Source organism: Rissa tridactyla, chromosome 10, assembly GCF_028500815.1.
Source record: "Rissa tridactyla isolate bRisTri1 chromosome 10, bRisTri1.patW.cur.20221130, whole genome shotgun sequence".
NCBI lineage: Eukaryota > Metazoa > Chordata > Aves > Charadriiformes > Laridae > Rissa > Rissa tridactyla.
Genome location: NC_071475.1, coordinates 229304 through 249060, shown reverse-complemented (window position 1 = coordinate 249060; position 19757 = coordinate 229304). Strand labels below are relative to the sequence as shown.

General features: G+C 41.4%; 1 protein-coding gene across 14 annotated transcripts in view; it reads right to left on the bottom strand.

Annotated features, from left to right (window-relative positions):
- The window catches only part of USP4 (ubiquitin specific peptidase 4), a 46147-nt gene extending 26732 nt beyond the window's left edge, over positions 1-19415 (bottom strand). For 10 of the 14 annotated variants that reach the window (XR_008468766.1, XR_008468769.1, XR_008468768.1 and 7 more), the window contains exons 1-8: positions 19251-19415; positions 18991-19118; positions 18586-18716; positions 14857-14983; positions 13534-13679; positions 13289-13350; positions 3257-3400; positions 2489-2606 (exon numbers count right to left, since the gene is read on the bottom strand). Coding sequence is in view for 10 of the 14 variants with exons in the window: in XM_054216646.1 (XP_054072621.1) it covers positions 2489-2606; positions 3257-3400; positions 13289-13350; positions 13534-13679; positions 14857-14983; positions 18586-18716; positions 18991-19118; positions 19251-19405 (1011 nt within the window). In the remaining 4 variants the exon portion in view is untranslated. Of the gene's footprint in view, positions 1-2488; positions 2607-3256; positions 3401-11414; positions 11443-13288; positions 13351-13533; positions 13680-14856; positions 14984-18357; positions 18503-18585; positions 18717-18990; positions 19119-19250 lie in introns of those variants that run through there. The other 4 variants (XM_054216648.1, XM_054216655.1, XM_054216649.1 and 1 more) reach the window with 4 other exon arrangements.
- Positions 19416-19757: the final 342 nt, after the last annotated feature.

The following is a 19757-nucleotide window of genomic DNA, read 5'->3' as shown; positions in this document are numbered from 1 at the left end:
TACCCCCAGGTGTAAGCTTCCCCTCTGGAGCAGTTTCTGCTGGTTTATCTAGCTTGAGGCATAAGGCACACTGGTCTGCGGCTCCTTGGTTGTCCTTCAGAATTTCTTTAAAACTGGCATCACACTTGTCACCTCCCATTCCTTTGTTGCAGAATAATTTAAAGTATTCATTTAAAGTTACTGTATTTAATAGTTCAGGAAAGCAAACAGCAAACAACATTCTGGAAAAAAACACTTTTGGAAGAGAGCTGCTCTTAGTATTATGTCCCTCCACATTTTGTTAATTTGTTCTGTGACTTCCACTGACACTTCAATTTGAGTAGAGTCTTTTAGTGTAAGCATAGAGTGGTGTAGGTTGGAAAAGACCTTTAAGATCTAGTCCAACCATTAACCTAATGCTGCCAAGTGTAATGCTGAAGTCTGACAAGAAAACAAGCCTGCAAATGCCAGAAGAGTAAAGACTACAGTCACAGTTCTGCCAATACTCACCAATTCTATAATTAATCTAATGTACACATGACTGAGGTGGTAAGGTAAGCTACCCTACCAATGCATTACATAGAAGTCTGCACAGAACAGGTCAGGAAGGTCTTTAGCAATGTCACCTTAACATTCTCAAGTCTACATCCCATATTCGCTGTCTAACCTCAAAATCCTAACATAAGGGAGAGTATGAGAGGTCCTTGTTCCTCCTTGAGGTGAAACACAAGCTATACACTGTCCTACAAAGAACCAAATGCCACTAAAAACAATCGCCATCAAAAAGTTAGCAAAGTTTAAAGGCAGGAAGGATACCACTCCATATCTCTTCTCCCATTTATATACTTACTATCAGTGTATCATGGTAATGATATACATCCTGGGAAATCACCATGAACCTCAGGACACAAGTAAAACTAACACAGGAAGTAGTTTCCTTAATTCAGTAATTCAAAGACTCAAAGTTTATAGCAAGAAGTGACAGTCTGATAAGTAAGGCAAGACTTGGATGCGTGAACAAAAAAAGAACCAAATCTGAGATATGAGCAAAATTACCAGGGCTTCAAGGCACAGCAGTATCGAGAAAATATTAAGCTGGGCTCTTTCTGAATGCCGGAGATTTCAGGTCATGTAGCAGATGCCTGTACAGTGCTACACCAGCTGGGTGCAGGTACACAGATCTCCCAGCGGTTATATATGGCAACCTGGAGAGGGTCAGGAAAGGGTAGTCCTGTCCTTTACCCAACTCCACTTCCACTGCCTTGATGTGTACCTCGTGGAATTTGTTTCCTACCAAATTTTTCCAGCTCCAATGCCCAGGTGTTAAGTGTCTTTCTCCATGCAAATGACATTAAGTGCTTAAAGCCTGTTATCGTTTGACACCAGCCTCTCACTGGGAGGCTATTGCTGACAAACTTCTACGAAGTTCCAAAAATTAAGGCAGAAAATTGCATTTGAAAGACTGATGTCTAAAAAGTTAAAGCCTAATGGTAAATACAAGAAAAAAAGTAATTGGTCCATAATATGACTAGTTTGCATGAAAAATTAAGATTGAAGTATGTTTGGATTAAGTTACTTTGGCAACAGAAATTGATTTTAAGAGTTCTCTCTTAGTTATAAAGTTAAAGAAAACATAATATGGTTTAAGGTTACCATGACACAACTGAAAATAGACATCGAACAAAAAAGCGATGCAATCCAAGTTTATTGTGGTACCCTAAATACCACATGCCTAATGCTTTATAGTTATTTTAAGACCTGTTCTAGCTTTCAAAGCTACCAGAGTGACAGAAGTCATTACATAGTGCTTGTAACACCCTAGAAGTTTGCCCATTGCTTAAATCAAAGTTCATACAAGTTGGCTCATATTTTGTTCCTATTTCTTAGCAACCAACTATCCCTAACAAGTTTCTGCGTATTTTAAGATGAACCAAATAAACCTAAGAGATAATAAATATACTAATAATTATTAGCTTTGCATAATTGTTGGCAACCTTAACACCCCACACAATGACTCTGAATCCTCCCAGTGGCTTTTCATACTCTTAATTTTTCAAGAATCTTTAAACATGGACCCCAGAACTGCATGCAGTGACCTGCTCATGTCACTTACGCGGCCCACACAAGTCAAAACATCCTCCACATCAGCCCATTTTTGTCAGAGCACAGCACTGAGACCCTACATTACAGTTCGGCATCTGTTTCGTATGACTTCCCCCATAGCCTTTTCAGAAGTCATGTATTTCAGATCCAGTCCTTAATACTGTACTATGTTTCATAGTACTAACATAATACACATAAGCCAAACTAAACAGGAACTGATTTTTTTGTTTGCGGTTTGTTGGTTTTGTTTGTTGTTTGTTTTTGGTTTGGTTTTTTTTTTATTCCAGGTTCAGTCTCCTAATTGAATCACATTAAAACATGCTTTTCTTTCCACAGATTTTAATCCACAGTCTCTGCAAGACTGTTCTTTTATTTAATTCTAAAGAGGGCTCTTTCCAATTCTTACCTGTAACGCAGAATTCATGAAGCAGGTATTTCCAAGGTTACTGAGTCCACAGAGTCCAGGCTGTGACAGGGAAGCATTGTCCCTGCAGTTGTAAGAGTTACAGACAAACCCAGAACCTCTGGAAGAAAGACAACACAGTGAACTCCACAATGAGTTTACTGAGTCTCAATACTGTTTAAGAATCAAGTAAGAGTCAAAAAACTGTTTCAAGAAATTCTTTAACCAGCCTACATGTTTCTGCTGCTCCATAGTGGCTAATACTGAATACCAGGAATATGAAGTATATGTGTTAACTTTGGAAACACTAATCATTACACAGTCTATTATTAATTTATGGCTCATTACACAGTAATTTCCTCTGTCTACAAGTACACAGCACACTACTGCAGCAATAGTCTATTTAAGTCTATATGATACATTGCAAGACCTAATAACAAAATTATGATTTCTACCTGGAAAGGCTTCTTCTACATTGGCAGATGGAGAAAAAAGAAATATAATCCCTTCCCTCATACCCCCAAATCCCTCAGGCAATGCTAAATGACTAAAAATCAGTAGTTAGTAAGCTCTGGAACAGGTGCTACTTTTGCAAGTGAGCAAGGAATAGCAGAACACAGTGGTTTCAAAAGCAAAGTCTGATTACACAGGTACACAAGAGTAGCAGAACTCCTCATAGGGCACCATCACACTCCGTTTTCATACAGGCAAGGATGCACAGGATTATTCACACAAAGGACGAAGAAACAAAAAGAACATTCCTGCTCTTACCCCCTGCCCAGGTGGGAGCTGTTCAGTCCATAGGAGTTACTGCTATCACCGTTAGTAATGACAGAAGTGGCAGACATTGAGGAATAAGAACTTGCTGATGATTTTGAAGAGGTAGTAAAGTTTCTGCTAGTTGCAGTGCTTGATCTGGGAGAAAGGAAAAAGAAGTAGAAACAGTGCTACTACTTTCTTCACCCCCAGCCCCACCTCCCACAAAACTCCAAGGACTTGCCACATCACAGTTAGTTCCCACACACAGAATTTACTGTTTTGACCTGCGTGATGACACTTCCAAACACTTGGCTGGAACAGAAACCTCAGACAAAAGTATCAGAAGCAGGAGTAACAATTTTTGCTTAAAGCAGAGTCTGGGTCCCAGACTGAAATAAGCAGGCAATTTGGATAGCATGAGTGACAGGGAAGCAAGCTTCAAGTTGAAACAAGCAAGCAAAAAAAAAGATTCCCAATCTTAAGACCACAAAACACTGGCCCACATTAAAAGTGACAAAGTCATTCCTTCCCTATTTGAAACCTAAATCATCTACTCAAAAAGAACGTTAATTAGTAAGAAGATAACCAGTGGGGGCATAAGACCGTTTGTTACAGAGCCTAGTTGATATAACTACATTGCTTGGAGGCAAGACACACTGCCACGTACATGCAGCGCACACAGCAATCCTCAGCATTTTGAGACTGAAGATACTGAAATAAATGAAAAAAGTACCTAAGCTTCAAATCTCACTGGCTGTTAATCCCAGGCTATTGTACACTACTACTTTCCTGGTCCAGAAAAGAACCAGAACACAATGTGACAAGAGACCAACAAGCCACCAAAATTCAGCAATGTTCTGTCATAGACAGCTTTGGCTCCATAAAGAAAGCAAACCCACAAGGTAGTACTACATAAATAAGCTTGAAGAAAATATTTTTATACTGATTCATTTCTCTATAGCAAGAGCTAACTGGGAAATAGTCTATTCTCTCCATCTTTGCCCAAATAAACATGCAAAACTGAATGCAAAAAGGTGCACGACACCAACAACCACACAACAGTGTCTAATACACCCAAAGCACAGCAAGTGCCAGCAGAGGACAGAGCCCTCAGGCTTTAGCTTATTCTTGTATCTCTTTTAATATGGCCCTGATTCTTCAGTGATACAACTAAAAATGCATATTGAAAGCTGAGATGCTACTAAGAAAAGAGTCTTGGCAAACCGCTGTGAAGCAAAAACTAAAAGACAAAGAACTGCCTCCCCTTGACCATTGCGGCATGAACAGCTGCACAGCCTTACCAGTTTGGAAATATAATAGCAGTAAAACAAATACAGAAGAAAACAAGTTATGACAGGAGCTTCCAGATAAAAACGCAAACCCCAAACACAGTTTAAATCTGAAGCATGCTAAAAAATACCCAACCCACCAGCCAGCACAACCAAAAAGTATACTGGAAAGTATACAAGAATGAGCAGATCTACGGAAATAACTAAGACAACCATTTCTGTGACAATACACACCCTTCTGGTCATTACATGCTGGAGGTGGAACTTCAAGATTACCTGGACACAAAGATAAGATCAATGAGAGAACAAGAGGGTCTAGACTAACACAAGAATTATCAGACTCATGCTCCACATGCAGGAGTTTTGAGGGCCAAGAATAAAATAATTAAGCTAACAATAGCCTGTAAATCCACTAAGAACACATTTTCAAGAGTCTGAAGTAGAAGTGAATTATTTAGAAGCAAAGAAGGGCAATCTAGAAAATGCTAGACTTGAAAATGTGGCATCTCTACTTGACATGTTTGACCTCAGTAAGAGTATAGAATAAGAAGCTCGGAAAATAATACGAAGAAAATCTAACAGGAAGAAAAGAACAGGAGGATAACCTCTTAAGGGATTTCAAAGTTTCCAATAGAAGCATAGAGGCAGTGCATAAGGAAGAGTCAGATGGCAACTGAAGAGTTCCAAGAAGTACTTCAGTAGTATCCTACGCACATAATAAAGCTAAGAACTATGGGGGAAGACTAAACATGGATCAGAAAACAGAGATAAGAGACAAGTCACAGAGTGGGAAAAGGTCTACATACAAAGTCATCAAGGATCTTGAGTAAATTCCTGTTAGAAAATTGGGAAGAATCATGTAAGAAGTAAAACAACGAAAGAGAGACCAACAGCTTTTCAAGTGTGGAGAGAAATAAAAAATAAAAAAATAAAATAGACTTGGGAAGATAAAAAAATTCTAAGCACTCCTACATTTTACAAGTTACTCATCTTTCTGTAATAACCAAAGACAGACTGAGGATTTACTAAGCACAGCTGCTCCCCCTCATTTCACGAGACAGTCACAAAGGTAGCTATGATTCCAGGTGAAAGGCACAGATAGCGGCTAAGAAAAATGTTTTTCTCTGAAATCTTCCCATTTGAAACCCAGGAAGCTACTGTTAATGACCACACAACACCGCAGGCTCTCAAGGAGACAGCCTCATTTGCACAGAGAGGTGACAACAGAAGTCCTGGATGCCAAGCATTTATCCCCAATGCCCCAAAAAGGGTTTCCATGGAACATGCAGACTTTGACTGGTCCAAGCCACTTGTCCCCTCCACTGCTGTCTCACACAGTACGTGACTTCTGCTCCCTTGGAAATGGAGGCCCCAACACCTTGCTCTGAAGTAAGAGATTAACATTATTTCTTCTTTAAAGTTTATTACTTAGAATCTTCCAAAATATTCTGGGCTACTCAGTGGATTGCCACTGAATGTACTCTCAGTTTGCTTAGTTTGCTCTTTGTAGGCACAACAAACTCCGGACTGGAAGGTGCCACGCCAACACAGCTTCCCTTTCATCACCACTGCAATGTTTCTGACAGGCATAAACACATTCAGTCACATTTCATCAACAAAATCTACACAGGAGTACGCTATAGCAAAGAAAGACTTCATCTAACCATGTAACAGTTCAGGGACTCTAGAAAATAATTTCACAGGTTTGAGGATGAGACTGCATGGTATGACTGCGGAATCAGTCCTCCTGCTTCAGCACAGTTTGAGTCTCTCAAGATAACTCCTGTCTGAGCTAAAATACCTCTTCTAGAGAAATCTACCATCATGGTTTCACAGTGGCCAGCAACAGCCAGTCCAACAGACCACAGCTGAACTGTTCCAATGATCAATATCCCTTACAATCAGAAGAAACTTGCATTTCATTTGCAACATGTCGTCATCTGGATATTGGTTTGTGCTCACCTCCATCTGCTGCCTGTAGCTCTTCAATTTCTACTTCTCATAACCCACTGAAGCTTTTAAATGTTAAAATAAACTTTTAAATTTCTCACTGATATGATACTTTAACTTCTAAGTCTTCTAGCACAAAAATCGTTAGTTTTCCAACAATTCACTTGGCTCCTTCTGAAATGCCTCATTAGTCTACTTTGCAAATTTGTTGACAACCTCACAAGACATGATCATTCCACGTGCAGCTTTATCACTGTGTGTCCTGGTTCCGGCGGGGATAGGGTTAATTTTTCCTGGTATTCCATGCCATGTGAGCCATGCCCACCCTGAGCTGCCGGGGGAGGGGGCAGGAAGTCGCCGCTTGGAGGCTTGGAGTGGGCTGGGGCATCCCGAGTCCGGGTCGGTGTGCGGCGGGGAGCGGCGGTCCCGTAATCGTGTTCGTATATTCCTCTATCCGTATTACTGTTGTTGTTTGCCTGTTCCCTTTGCTGTTCTGTTAAACTGCCTTTGTCTCAACCCAAGAGTCTTGCCTTTTCTTCTGATTCTTCCTGTATTAGGAAGGCCCGAGCGAGCGGCACGTGGTTCTTTGCTGCCGTCTGAGGCTAAACCACGACACTGTGCTAGTTATCAAAAGTCTTCTGTTGCACACTCAGCATTTCCCTGCTGAACCAGAGGCTGTTTGTTTGGTTTTGCCTCAAGGTTGCTACAGAAGCCCACATTCAGGAGACTGAACCAGGACAGGATCGTGTTCCCACGGAGTCCAGCATGTATTTTGGACTCATGTTGTTCATCCACACACACAACTACATGCTTCACAGTACTGATGCACGTTGCCCCCTGACTGAGGATTAAAGACAGCCTTTTCACATCTTGCCACACGTTTCAAAACCCCACATAAATGGCAAGTGAGGAAGAATCTGGAGACTAGCAACATAAAGAGGACAAAGTTAGATTAATCTAGCACAGAAACTGTGAGGCCATATGGTTGATAAGTAGAAAAACTGCTAAGCTGAATAGCCTGAAAAAATATTGTAAGAGGCTTTCAAGTGGTTGGAAAACAGAGATAGAAAAAGTATTTCAGTTCAGTCGAGGCTACCTTCAGAGCATGCAGTAGAATTAGTCCTACTCCTTTAAACCACCAATATAAAACAAAATTAAAAATATTTTGTCAAAGTAGGAAAAGCTAGACCTTGTATTTAACTGGCAAAGCAGAGGCCATAATAGATTTTCATTTAGAAAGTTCTTACATGCAAAAGCCTCCTAACTTATCTTACATAATCAATGCTAGTCTGAAAGCATCTGCTGCAGACTCAAGCACTTGAAAGTCACATAATAAAGATCTGCCCACAGGATGTTTAGCCCAGTTGCTGAAGGGGTCCTCTGCAATCATCAGCAGACAAGGAAGTGGGGGAAGGAGATCAGTTTTAAATACGAAAGGGCATTTAGTTACAGTATTAGGTACCTATGAAACACATATCAGCCACTGAGGTCTTAAAACTGCACAGTAATTTCTGGCATGTAACATCACTGAATGTTATATCAGGTTGAAGAGATGCCTAAATCAAGACAGAGTAGTTGAGAAAAGCCACATGTTACAAGATGGGTGAATCAAGCAACAACTCCTCCAGTATTTTACTGAGGAGAGTACCGGGTGGAAGTCCACCATGCGCCACCCATAAATAGAGGATCGGGAAGAGGAAACAGCAAGAAGACTCCAGCAGCAACAAAAGAACCAAAAGGTATTTCCCTGCTGCATATTGCAAAGGGAGGCAGGCAGCTACCAGGCACATGCTAAATACATCTTCACTCCTGTTTTCAAAAGCAATACCTGATGGAAAAGGTGTTATTTTTATAGATCCGACACGATTTCTTGTTTGCTTGTGCTAAGAAAACAATACCCAGGATAAAAGAGTGTGTGCTAGGACTGAGCTGGAACTCTGCTAGCTCTGATTTTGGGAGTCTTACAAGTAACAATTAAAGAGGACTAAGTTCCACAGAGTCATTGGTATAATCTCCCTTCAGAAACAAAGTATGCCTCCAACTCTGAAATTCCTAAACTATAATCCATTCCCTCTTCTAAAACCTTGTCTAGTAGTAAAAGCAGTTTCAGACTACAACAAGAAAATACTTTGTTCCTTGGGGAGCAAACTAACAAACAGCAGTGGCCAGGAATATACCACCCAAGGACTGCTGTGGAGTTTAAGAGCATTTTTCTGTAAAACGTCAGCCAGCTTGATGGCAGGGGAAACACACAGAAGGCTGTCAAACACGTGGAGAAGCGGTTTCCCCTGGTAAGAGCCAGGGCCTCTGACAAGCAGCAAACAGTGGGGAGAAATAGCTACGACAGGGACACCCACCCCACACAGTCACCGTGCACACACATATTCTGCAAATAGTGAGTGATACAAACTCCCAGCTTTCCAAGGCCTCTTTTGGCATGCAGGCAGGCATGCAGATGCTCACTGTTGCTCTACATCCCATTTGTTTATGCCCTCAAAACTCTAAATAAAGAAAAACTTTCTCATAAGCTTTTAGGATTAACGTGATGTGGCCCAAAGATCTCCAAATATAAAGTTCTTCACGGTCTTGGCTAAACAGCTTTTTCTCCAGCTGAGAAACAGAATACTGGAGCAAAATATTTGCCTGAGATAGGATTAAAATTTGGAGTTACTCAGCTCTCTTCTAAACCACACCTCAGCACAGAGCATTCACAGTTCCTGATGACACTAGATGCACCTAGGAGTCCAATTCTTCAGAACTTCAAAATGCAAGTTTATTTAGAAAGTATGACAGCTTATCAACATTACAGACTTGCTTAGCCTCACGAAAGAGCAGAACAGGTTTTCAGGGTGATAGTCTCACTTATCCTTCTTTGCCATGCTGTTAATGCAGCTCCCAACTCACTTCTGCTTCCAGCTTTGGCTTCCAAAAAGCATTAGTTTTTTTCCTACAGACAAGAACCCGCTTTACTACCAAATTACCTTTTGTAGTATTAATACAAATACCCTGAACGCCTCATCAGTGAGCAGGATAAGACACTCACACTCTTCTGGGCTGGGAGCTCTCTACCTTCTCTCTGGCTACTCTTCTCTCCTCCGTCCTCTCTCACCAGTTCTGTCCAGTTCAATTGCTCACAATCACCCACAGATTTCACATGTATAAACAGTCCCTATGACTTTGCACTAAACTCATTAATCTGGAGTCTTAAACATGTAATATTGATTTAATGCAACACGTGTATGCACACACACGACCATGGAAAGACAAACGGCCTCCCAACTCAATAATGAGATTGGAACTCTGTGCTCCAGGTTAGTGAGTCTTTTACCAGCTCCCAGAAACAGTTAAAATGCTGGCAACATTTAATTGCAGTACAGACACCTAATGTTTCCATAGCAAAAGAAAAAAATTTAAAAAGATCATCTCAGAACAGACTAAGTCCCAGAGTACACTTTCACTTGAGGTTTGTATGCTGAGATATCTGGGAAATAAAAGAACATGGTTAAACAAGCAGCTATTTTTTTTAATTATACAGAAAAGCTTTATTAATGATTTATTAAATTATCTCTCTCCAAGGGAAAAAAAATATCCATGTTGCTCCAAGATTAACTTATGTAAAAGACTCAACCTGAGATTAACAAAAAAAAAAAATCTTTGCACTGTGCTTTCCTAGATTTCAACTTCATAGGGAGGTGGAATTTAGACAGTGTATTCAAAACTAAATGAAATACAAAACTACCCTTAATAAATTAATGTCTTGAAAAAAATCAAGAATTCTCAATAGAACATGAGAGCTAACTGGAGAATATTCAAACATCGAATAAAGTACAAAACACAGAGTATTAAATATTTATGCATTTATATGAAGATATGCTAAAAAAGGGAAGGAAACCAAATAAACTTCAGAATTGTGACTGATGTGAAGGAAAGCACAGGGTAAATAGGTAAATATATTCAAGAAAGAAGCTAAATTTAGCTTATTCACTAAGAATATATCAGATAACAAAAAAATAGAGCTTCACAATTTCTTTTTTAAATATAAATCCCTTACAAATAGATAAAAAGCTTTGTGAAATAACCATTGAAAGTGCAGCAGAAAGAAAATATCTACAAATGATCCAGCCTAGACTGTCACCAACCCACTCACATTTGACAGGGAGTCATGACACGCAACAGAGGAAGCACCACAATGCAGAAAAGTCACTCCAGAGTGCCAACATATATTCAACATAAATACCTAGACTCAGCCATCTCAGGAACACTCTCAGCTGCAGGCTACTGGAAGACAGCAGTATACCGTGGCAGATGTGTTGCTAATTATGCCCTCTTCTTATAGAGAACTTTTTTTACCCCTTCTACATACGTCTGCTACTGCCCACAGTACGAGGCAGGCTACTGAACGCACCTGGTCCACATCCAGTGTAGTGTTCCTCATTATTCTCAACAGTATGACTAACATTCATAAGCAGTTTGGGGGTTATCAAGGCAACTGCTGTACAATATTAGTAGCTCAAAGACATAAAATGGCATAGAAAACATGAATGAATCTAACAGGAAAACACTCACTGCTCATTATCTTTTGTTATCGTATGTCTATGAAAGAGTAAGGTCTCAACTTTTTCCTCTACCCATTTCAAACACAGAAAGAATTTTAAAGACCGATCTTTCTACCTGACTTGCCTTACACGACACAGCTACCTTTGGCGTAGGAAGGCATGATGTTAGTCCAGCAGGGCTCATTATAACCCAAAGACATTAAAGCGTGCTGCTTTCCTGAGAGATAGCCTTTGGCCCAGCCACACAAAGAGGTCCTTCTCATTTGGTCAGCGGTTTGTGCGCTGATCAGCACACACCAACATCAGTCCTGAAGAGGAGGGGCAGTCCAGCTTCCTCTTCCCCTCCTTGTCTTCCCAAACAGTGTTTTTGAACAAACAGTTATTATGCATTTAACCTACAAGACTAAATAAGGACATAAGAGCTAGAGTGCAGAACCTCCTAAACCAATACACCCAACTGTATAAGGAAGACGTTATGTGGAATATACATGCTTAGTTTCTTAATTAACAGAGATAAGGGCAAAGAAATAGTTAGCCAAGACAAAGCACAACAGAACAGATAATCCTACCTGTATATGACATATTACAATTCTTTCAGCCACCATTATCAGCATTAAGTCAAACAATTTTACGAGTTCTACATTATAATAAGCAAATCTTTATTTCTACATCATTAGAAAATATTAGTCTGCATACTGATAAACATTTTCATTCAAATATCACTAAATGTTAATTAAAACTCTTCACCTATCAGATAATCTGCTGAAAAGAAAAGATTTGAGCCCTGGGAATGCTACAGGGCTCCTTTTTAGCTTGCTTCTCATCAAAACAAAAGGTTATGATCTGGTCTTGCACAGCTGCCTCTCTAATACCGTCAACCAGTACTCGATTATATACACGATATGAATGTTTAGATGCTTTTCACATTGCGCTCTTACAGAAAGTTCATTATACTCCTATGAACATTCTCCTGATCCATCTACCCAGTATTATATCTCAGTAAAGAATTGTTTCAAAATAGGTTTCACTGACCTATTTGATCCATTCATCGAGTTTAACACTAGTAAGATCTTGATCTCAAGTGAGATCACTTGGCAGCAAGTTCTATAAGTCAACTGTATTGTAGGTAAAACAATTTCTTTATCAGTATCTAGTCTGATGGTCTACTCACGGGAAAATGAGCAGGCCATCAGACTAGCAAAATCACAGAATTTTACATTCTGTAGTATGACGTGGTAAGAGCAGTTCCTTATCATTGCATGCAACTTCCATTCTACACCATTCACTCTATACATACAATATTTCATCAAGTGGTGCTCCCCAGGGCTCAGTACTGGGGCCAGTTCTGTTTAATATCTTTATCAATGACCTAGACGAGGGGATTGAGTGCACCCTCGGTAAGCTTGCACATGACAGCAAGTTGGGTGGGAGTATTGACCTGCTTGAGGGTAGGAAGGCTCTGCAGAGGGATGTGGACAGGCTGGATCGATGGGCCAAGGCCAATGGTATGAGGTTCAACAAGGCCAAGTGCTGGGTCCTGCAAGGGCTTGTTGTAGGGGCACAACAAGCCCTTGAACGCTACAGGCATGGGGAAGAGTGGCTGGAGAGCTGCCTGGGGGAAAAGGACCTGGGGGTGTTGGTTGACAGCAGCTGAATATGATGATCCTATGATTCTATAAGCCTTCCTCTTACCATCTCTTCTCTAAATTAGATAGTAGAGAGAGACTGTCAATATTTAGAGGCTTTGATAATTGTCTTTGGCAGCAGTGGGGGTTGCTTTGCTATTTCTATACCCTTTTTAAGGAGGAACTACCAGAAGTCTGAGCATTCACTACTGGCAGCTTTGGAAATATACTCCAAGATCCTTTTTGTTCTACAATGGTAGAATACAGATTTCGCCCCCCCACACACACTGTGCAGTCTGCAAAGGTAGCTTTTTAAGTAGACTAGCTCAACGTAAATAGAACTTCCGTCTCCCAAGCACTACAGAAACCTAAGCTATTTAATCCTTACACAACCTATTTGAAATGGGCTTTAAAAACAGAAGACTGTCGCCAAGAAACAGAAACCAGCAGCAGAACCACTGAAGAATATTTATACTCAAGCTTTTTCTCTCCTTCAAAATACCCAAAACAAAGAAATCCACAATAGCCAGTGATAACCAGGCTTTCACAGAGAATGTGTGGTCACTAAAACCAAGCAAACAAGCTAGACAAAACAGCAGAAAACTTTAGAAGATGCTTGCTTACTTTGCCAGGAAATGCTGTCCAGGCCACGTGCCATCTTCATTTTTCACTTCTATTAGAATAACCTGAAAGAGTATTCAGGTAATAAAGAAAGGTAACTGCAAGTCTGCTACACATTTTTCAAAATCATTAACAAATCACATTTTTAATTTTTGCTCAAAGTACATAAAAGCAAGTAAAAAAAATTACATATCAGAGGAAGCAGTACATGAGAATCTAAAGAAAAAAAAAAAAGTTAAGCCGCTTACCTGACCCTGATAGAGCCCTGCATCTTGCACAGTGCTATCCAGCTTGCTGAGCTGCTCGTAAGTGTTACTTGTATACCTGTTCCATAACCTAGTTTCCTTCTCAGCTGGGATATTAAATAGTTTTCTCATTTCTTTCTCGATGGTAGCTGTTCCGGAGGAAAAAAACACCAAAATTCATAAAACATGTGTACTTTTGAAAAAAAAATAACAAGCTAGACATTCAGCAAGGAGTTATATCATTGATACTACAAGATTCTTTGAGAAGAAAATGTATCATTGAAGTTACAATTGCTTATATAGCTTGTCTAATATTTAATCTGAAAGAATGAAAAACTCCTGTTTTCAGTATGTATTTGCCTGTCAAGTCCGCAAACTAATAATGAGACACATTGAGAAGTTTCTGCCCAAAGGACAACTTTTGAGAAACATCATCATTTGAAAACATAGGTTCAAGAAGGAAGTGTTTTCAGTTACTATTGTCAGGCCATGCATCAGGGAACTGGAAAAAAAGAAAAAAGCGTCTTTATGGACATATATGACAGCTGACATTCAGCATTTTTACACAGGAAAATATAGCCATGACACACAGAGAGAGAAATAAAGCGAGATGGGTCAAATTTCAGGAAGAACAGAAATGTAGAAAGAGCCATTAGGATGACGTCTAAAAATATCAACATGCTAGGAAGAAGGAATCATAGCAGAACCAGAGACAGAACTGCTTTACATGAGTGACATGGATGTTCATTCAGGACATGAGTTAGTCAACAATGTGCTCCTCAAAGCTCTTAACCACAACTCCCCATGTCGCACACAGAATTCTGTGGCTGGCAGAAACTCGGGAGGTTCCTGGTCCAATGACTCAAAGCAGGGTCAACACTGAATTCAGACCAGGCTGCTTGGGGCTTATCCAATCAGGTGTTCAAGGAAGGAGACTTCCCCCACCCCTCTGGGCCCTGTTCAAATGTCTAGCTCTCCTAATAGGGAAAATGTTTTCATTATATTCAGTTGGAATCTGTCCTGTTTCAATTTATGACTATTGTCTGTTTTGTTTTCTTGCTTTGTGACTCAGTAAATAGCCTGACTCCATGTTCCCAGCAACCTCCTCACAGGTGCTACCAGGTCCCTACAAAGTCTTCTCCAGGCTAAACGCAGCTTCCCCAGCCTCTTCTCACACATCACATGCTCCAACCCCAACTGTCTCGTTGGTATCCACTAGAATCGTTCCAGTTTATCAACATCATTCTTGCCCTGGAGGGCACAAAATACCTCCTGAGGTAGCATCGGAGCAGAGCTTCATCACAGTAGCATCAGAGAGCTACTTACCAACAGTATCTGCTTTGCTAAAGTGGCAGCTAATTACATTGTCAGGATCACTGCTCTCGCACAGCTTCAGCTCAAGAAGATAAACTTCAACCTTATAGTGCTTCACAAACAGACCATATTCCACTACCTGCAAACAGAAGGCAGATGTGATAAACAAAATAACACAAAGTTAAAATACTGAGCAGTCCTCCATAAGGTACACTCGTCTAAATATTTTAAGTCTTTAGAAGTCTTGCAAGTTAAGCCATAAATTGAACACTGACTTGCTCTCAAGTCCAGATTCAGTCACAACCTCAGTCAGCTTGTTTTGGGGTTTTGTTTTGATTTTAAAACATAAGAAATCCCAGTGCTTTCCTTCCACAGTGTAAAGTTCCAAAGGTCCATCATTACAGCTGAACTGATAGTGCCAGCTAATTACCCAGGAAAAATATTTGATCACACAATCAGAGTGCTCTAGAAAAAAAAAATATCTTTTGCTTCTAGTCTTTGGCTAAGGTTTACAAAAAAAAGAAACAAGCCTGGAACACTGGAGCAAAATCCTTTCTATTAGAAGACAGTAAGACAAAGCATTAATTATTTTTCTGCATGGTATACAGAATCTGCTTCATTATGCTCTCCTTGCAAAAACAGATTAATATGTCAGAACTTGTTTTGATGACACTGCTTTATTCCAGAGACATTTTCAAATCAATTTCGCATCTGAGAGAATACTCCAACAGGTACATCTACCCATCCCACTAGCTTTCAGCATATTTTTAGAAAGGTATTCTGTAAGACTAGACACTGCTCTTCACCTACAGATCTTAAACACATTATGCCAGAAAGAAAAGCACATTTCAGAAACCAGTTATGATACAACTATGAAGTAACTGGAGAAAAAAATGAACAAAACAAAAACACACCTCAACTCCCTCCACAGTTCTTTGCAGCTATAAAGTCTATGAAATTGAGATCATGTTTTATTGAACCAGCAGGTATAATTTTTAAAAGTAACAGTGTTTAAGAGGCATTTGGACAATGCCCTTACTAATTTCCTTTGACTTTCAGTCAGCCCTGTAGTGGTCAGGCAGGTAGACTAGATGATCGTTCTAGATCACTTACAACTGAAATATTCTATTCGTGTGACACCAGACTTGCTCCGATCTACACATGTAACATTTTACAGAAAAAAACTTTAACCAGCTTTGGAAAGAAATGAAGAATTAAGACTAAGACTTATTGTGAGAATTTGGCCAAGTTATGCTTCCCTCTTCTGAACTTTTATAGGGTTGTATTAAATATGCAAGGTGTTTTAAAGGTAAGTAATTAACAAATATGTTTGGAAAGATCTTCAGTGTTTTGTTGTTACAACAGAAAGAGAAAGTAGAAGTCCCTGTTTAAATAGCTTCTTGACAGGCAAATCAGACCGCCCCCCCCACCCCTAAAGAATGCAAAGGAACCAGTTCACAAGTTCTCTATTTCTTTTTTAGAAGGAATTTCACTAAGTGGGACTTCCTGTTCTCCAACATTCTATAGTTAGAAACAAATAAATAAGAACCGTATTCAGAAATGGAGGAACTCTTTCCAAGAAGAAGTTTCTGATCAGATCACCCTGTGCATTAGGACAGATGAATGGCAAAAAGAGTCTTTAATCGCCTGCAGATGTCTTTTAAACAGCATCTGATCAGCTCACTTGCTCTCTGAACAAAATCCACCAACGTAAAACTCAGGCCATCCCACTGGATGGCAATCTGACCACAACATGCATTCAACCATGGAGGAAGCGCATTTTTTGCATTTTGCAAATTAATACACTTCACAGTGGGACTCTATAGAAGACTGCCTGAAAACCTGGTTTGAGATTATCAAAAGAAACCTGAACCACAAATAAATCTAATCTAATCCTCCTGTGCTTGTCCCTGATCACCAAGCACATACACCAGCTTGTAAAACTGCAAAGATGCCTGAAAATTACTTCCCAAATCCTACTTTTATGGATATTTTGATGTACGAATTACAGTTGATCCAGCTTTAGGAAAAGGATTAAAGCATTCACGGACCACAAGTTTAAGTGCTTTACTTCCAATGCTATCTGGAGAATACTGTAACTAGATACTGACCACGTTCTGCTCAGGTGCAGTGCCGCAGCTTGAGTGCCCCACTCACCTTTCACTTTATATTTTTTTTATAAGAGGTTGTAACATCCCACAAACCTAGTATTCTGCTGTATTTCAACATTTTTTTAGATGTAAAAATCCACTTCTGTTACGAGGTTAATAGTAAACAGAGACTGAAACTCTCATAGTAATTCAAAACTTAAAAGACTAATTTTTTTTAACTGGACCACAATAACTCAGCATCTTCTGTCTGTAAAAGGGCATTATCTCTATGCTCTAGCCCTCACTAGAGTGTTGAAGAGTGGCACCTGATATCCCAAGAAAAGAAGGCTCACACAGTTAAGCCTGTCACCAAAGCATTTCCCCCAACAACTTTCGAACCTCTTGTCCAACTTCTGAATTTCTCAGAAAAGGGGGTGTCTCCTAACACGCCAGCTTTGTGAAAGCAGTTCACCAGTTCATGAACAAATGCTTCCTCACTCAGGGAGGCACTGATCAGTAATACTTCCAGTTTTTCCTCTCAGTATAGACTTTCTATTCCTCAAGAAATTAACCGTTTCTAGTAAAAACACACCTCCTTTATATGCTATAATTCATTTCCACTCCCCCTGCTTCTGCTTTACACGGGAGTTCTGTCTACTCAGCAGAGTGAACCTGGGATCATTTATGCTTCCTGAAGATGTCAGAATTTCTCGTTACGTATAGTTTCTAATCCACACTGAATGACAATGTTCCAGTACCACTGATGAGGATAAGTGGGTCTGCAAGACAGGGATCTTATTTCCTTTTACTGTTCTGGTGCTACACTTTTTCCTGCGTCTTGCATACCTTAAGGCAGCCCTCATTGTAACATAGTGCCAATTAAACTTAAGCAATACTAATTCTGTACATTATATCAACACTCTTTGTTTGGTATAGTGATTAGTCTTTATGAACCCCACAGACTGGCACTGCTCAATTTAATCAGTGCAAAACCCCAACACTAAAATAAAAACAAAAACACTTTTACCCATAAAGAGGCATCTCATAGATTTCAAAAAAGCAATTTGCAAATTTCGCCTTCCAAAACAGATTATATACTCAGAATCCATTTATGAATGCATTTGCCAAACAAAAATAAGACTTACAGAACAAAACCACAAATATATCTCTTCTCATGATCTTAGAATCACAGAATTTTGGAAAAGAAAACAAGACTCACCTTAAACTCCAGAGGAAGCCCCTAAGTCACTGGTACTAAAAGACAATTTATTCCAATGCCTCATTCTGTCCCAGAAGATTGTAAAGCTTGACTGACAACTCACATTTTTCAACAAAGCATAAACTATTCCATGCAACGCAAAAGCACTGCACCAGTCCAGCCATAACATAACAAGTTCACCACAACAAGGTTCACGGTTCTCACCCCATATAATCCATCAACTCAGAATCAGTCAAGATTCAGGCATTTTAACTGTAATACTGGAAGGCCACTCTTTCAGACAACAAGGCAAAAAGACCTCATGTTATTATCTTCAAGGAACTGCCGAGGATCCTATCATAACTCATATCTAGCAAAATAAACATTGTCTAAGTTCAGTAGAAATAAGATAATGAAACCAGGCTGAAAAGAACTTGGTTCACGCATACTTACTTTTCTCACAATAGGCTGTTGTCCATCCATGCAGCCATACCACGTTACTAGTTTATTCCAGGCTTCGGTGGGAACCAATACGTAATCCAGCTCATCAATGAGGTGTTCTTTTAAACTCTGAGTTTCTGGATCTAAAAGGGAGATGTAAGAAAGCACGGCATCAAACAGAACCCCTTCTTTTCAAGGCCAATACACGTAACACCATGACCCTGAGAGACACCAACACTCCTATGGGTAAGCAGACGCCGCGCCGGGACGGCCGCAGGTCTCCTCCCGGAACACAGGGCTCCAAAAGCGAAAGCTGCACGACGAGACGACCGCATAAGGGAGCCGCTCCCCCGCGGCCGGGCTGCGACCCGAGGGCCAGGCCCCGCCGCCCGAGCCCCGCTCCCCGCCGCCACTCACCGCCGAAGAGACCCGAGTTGTCGATGGGCCCGGGGAAGAGGCTGGGATCGCCGGCGCCGAACATATCCCAGCTGTCGAAGCCTACGTACTTCTTCCACTGCTTGAACCACCGGCTGTCCACCAGGTACCTGCAACACACGGCACCGGGCGGCGCGGCCCCCTCAGCGGCGGCCCGGCGCGGAGCGGCCCGGCCCGCTCCCACAGGCCCCACCGCCCGCAGGGGAGGGGGACGGAGGGGAGGACCGGCCGGCCGCGCTCACCAAGATTCTCCCGGCCTCAGGGCCGTGGCCAGCAGCGGCCCCAGCTCAGCCCGTTGCACCGTCGTCTCCGGCCGCGCCCCGCCGCCGCCACCCTCGACCGCCGCCATGTCGGTGCGCAAGCCCCGTCGCGGGCGGATGTCGGCCCGCGTACGCATGCGCACTGGGTGGGCCTGCCCACGCTGGCCCCGCCCCGCCCGCGCGCCCTCTGACGTGGTGGGCGGGGCCGCGCGCGCGGGGCGGGCACCATGGCGGCGGGCGCCATCTTGTAGTGGCCTCTGGGGGGCGGAGGGGCGGCAAGCAGTTGGGGTTGGGGAGTGGCAGGGCGGAGGGAGGCCTTGGAGCAAGTCTGTGGGGGTATCGGGGTGCGGGGGGCCTCGTCTTGGCGAGGGGGATGGATGGTCCGCGTCCCCGAGGTGGCTCCGTGGCTATGAGGGTCGCCCCTGAGCGGCCTCCTCCAAAGCAGGCGGCAGAGGCGTGTGGTGTGGACGGTGTGGGTTCAGTGCTCTG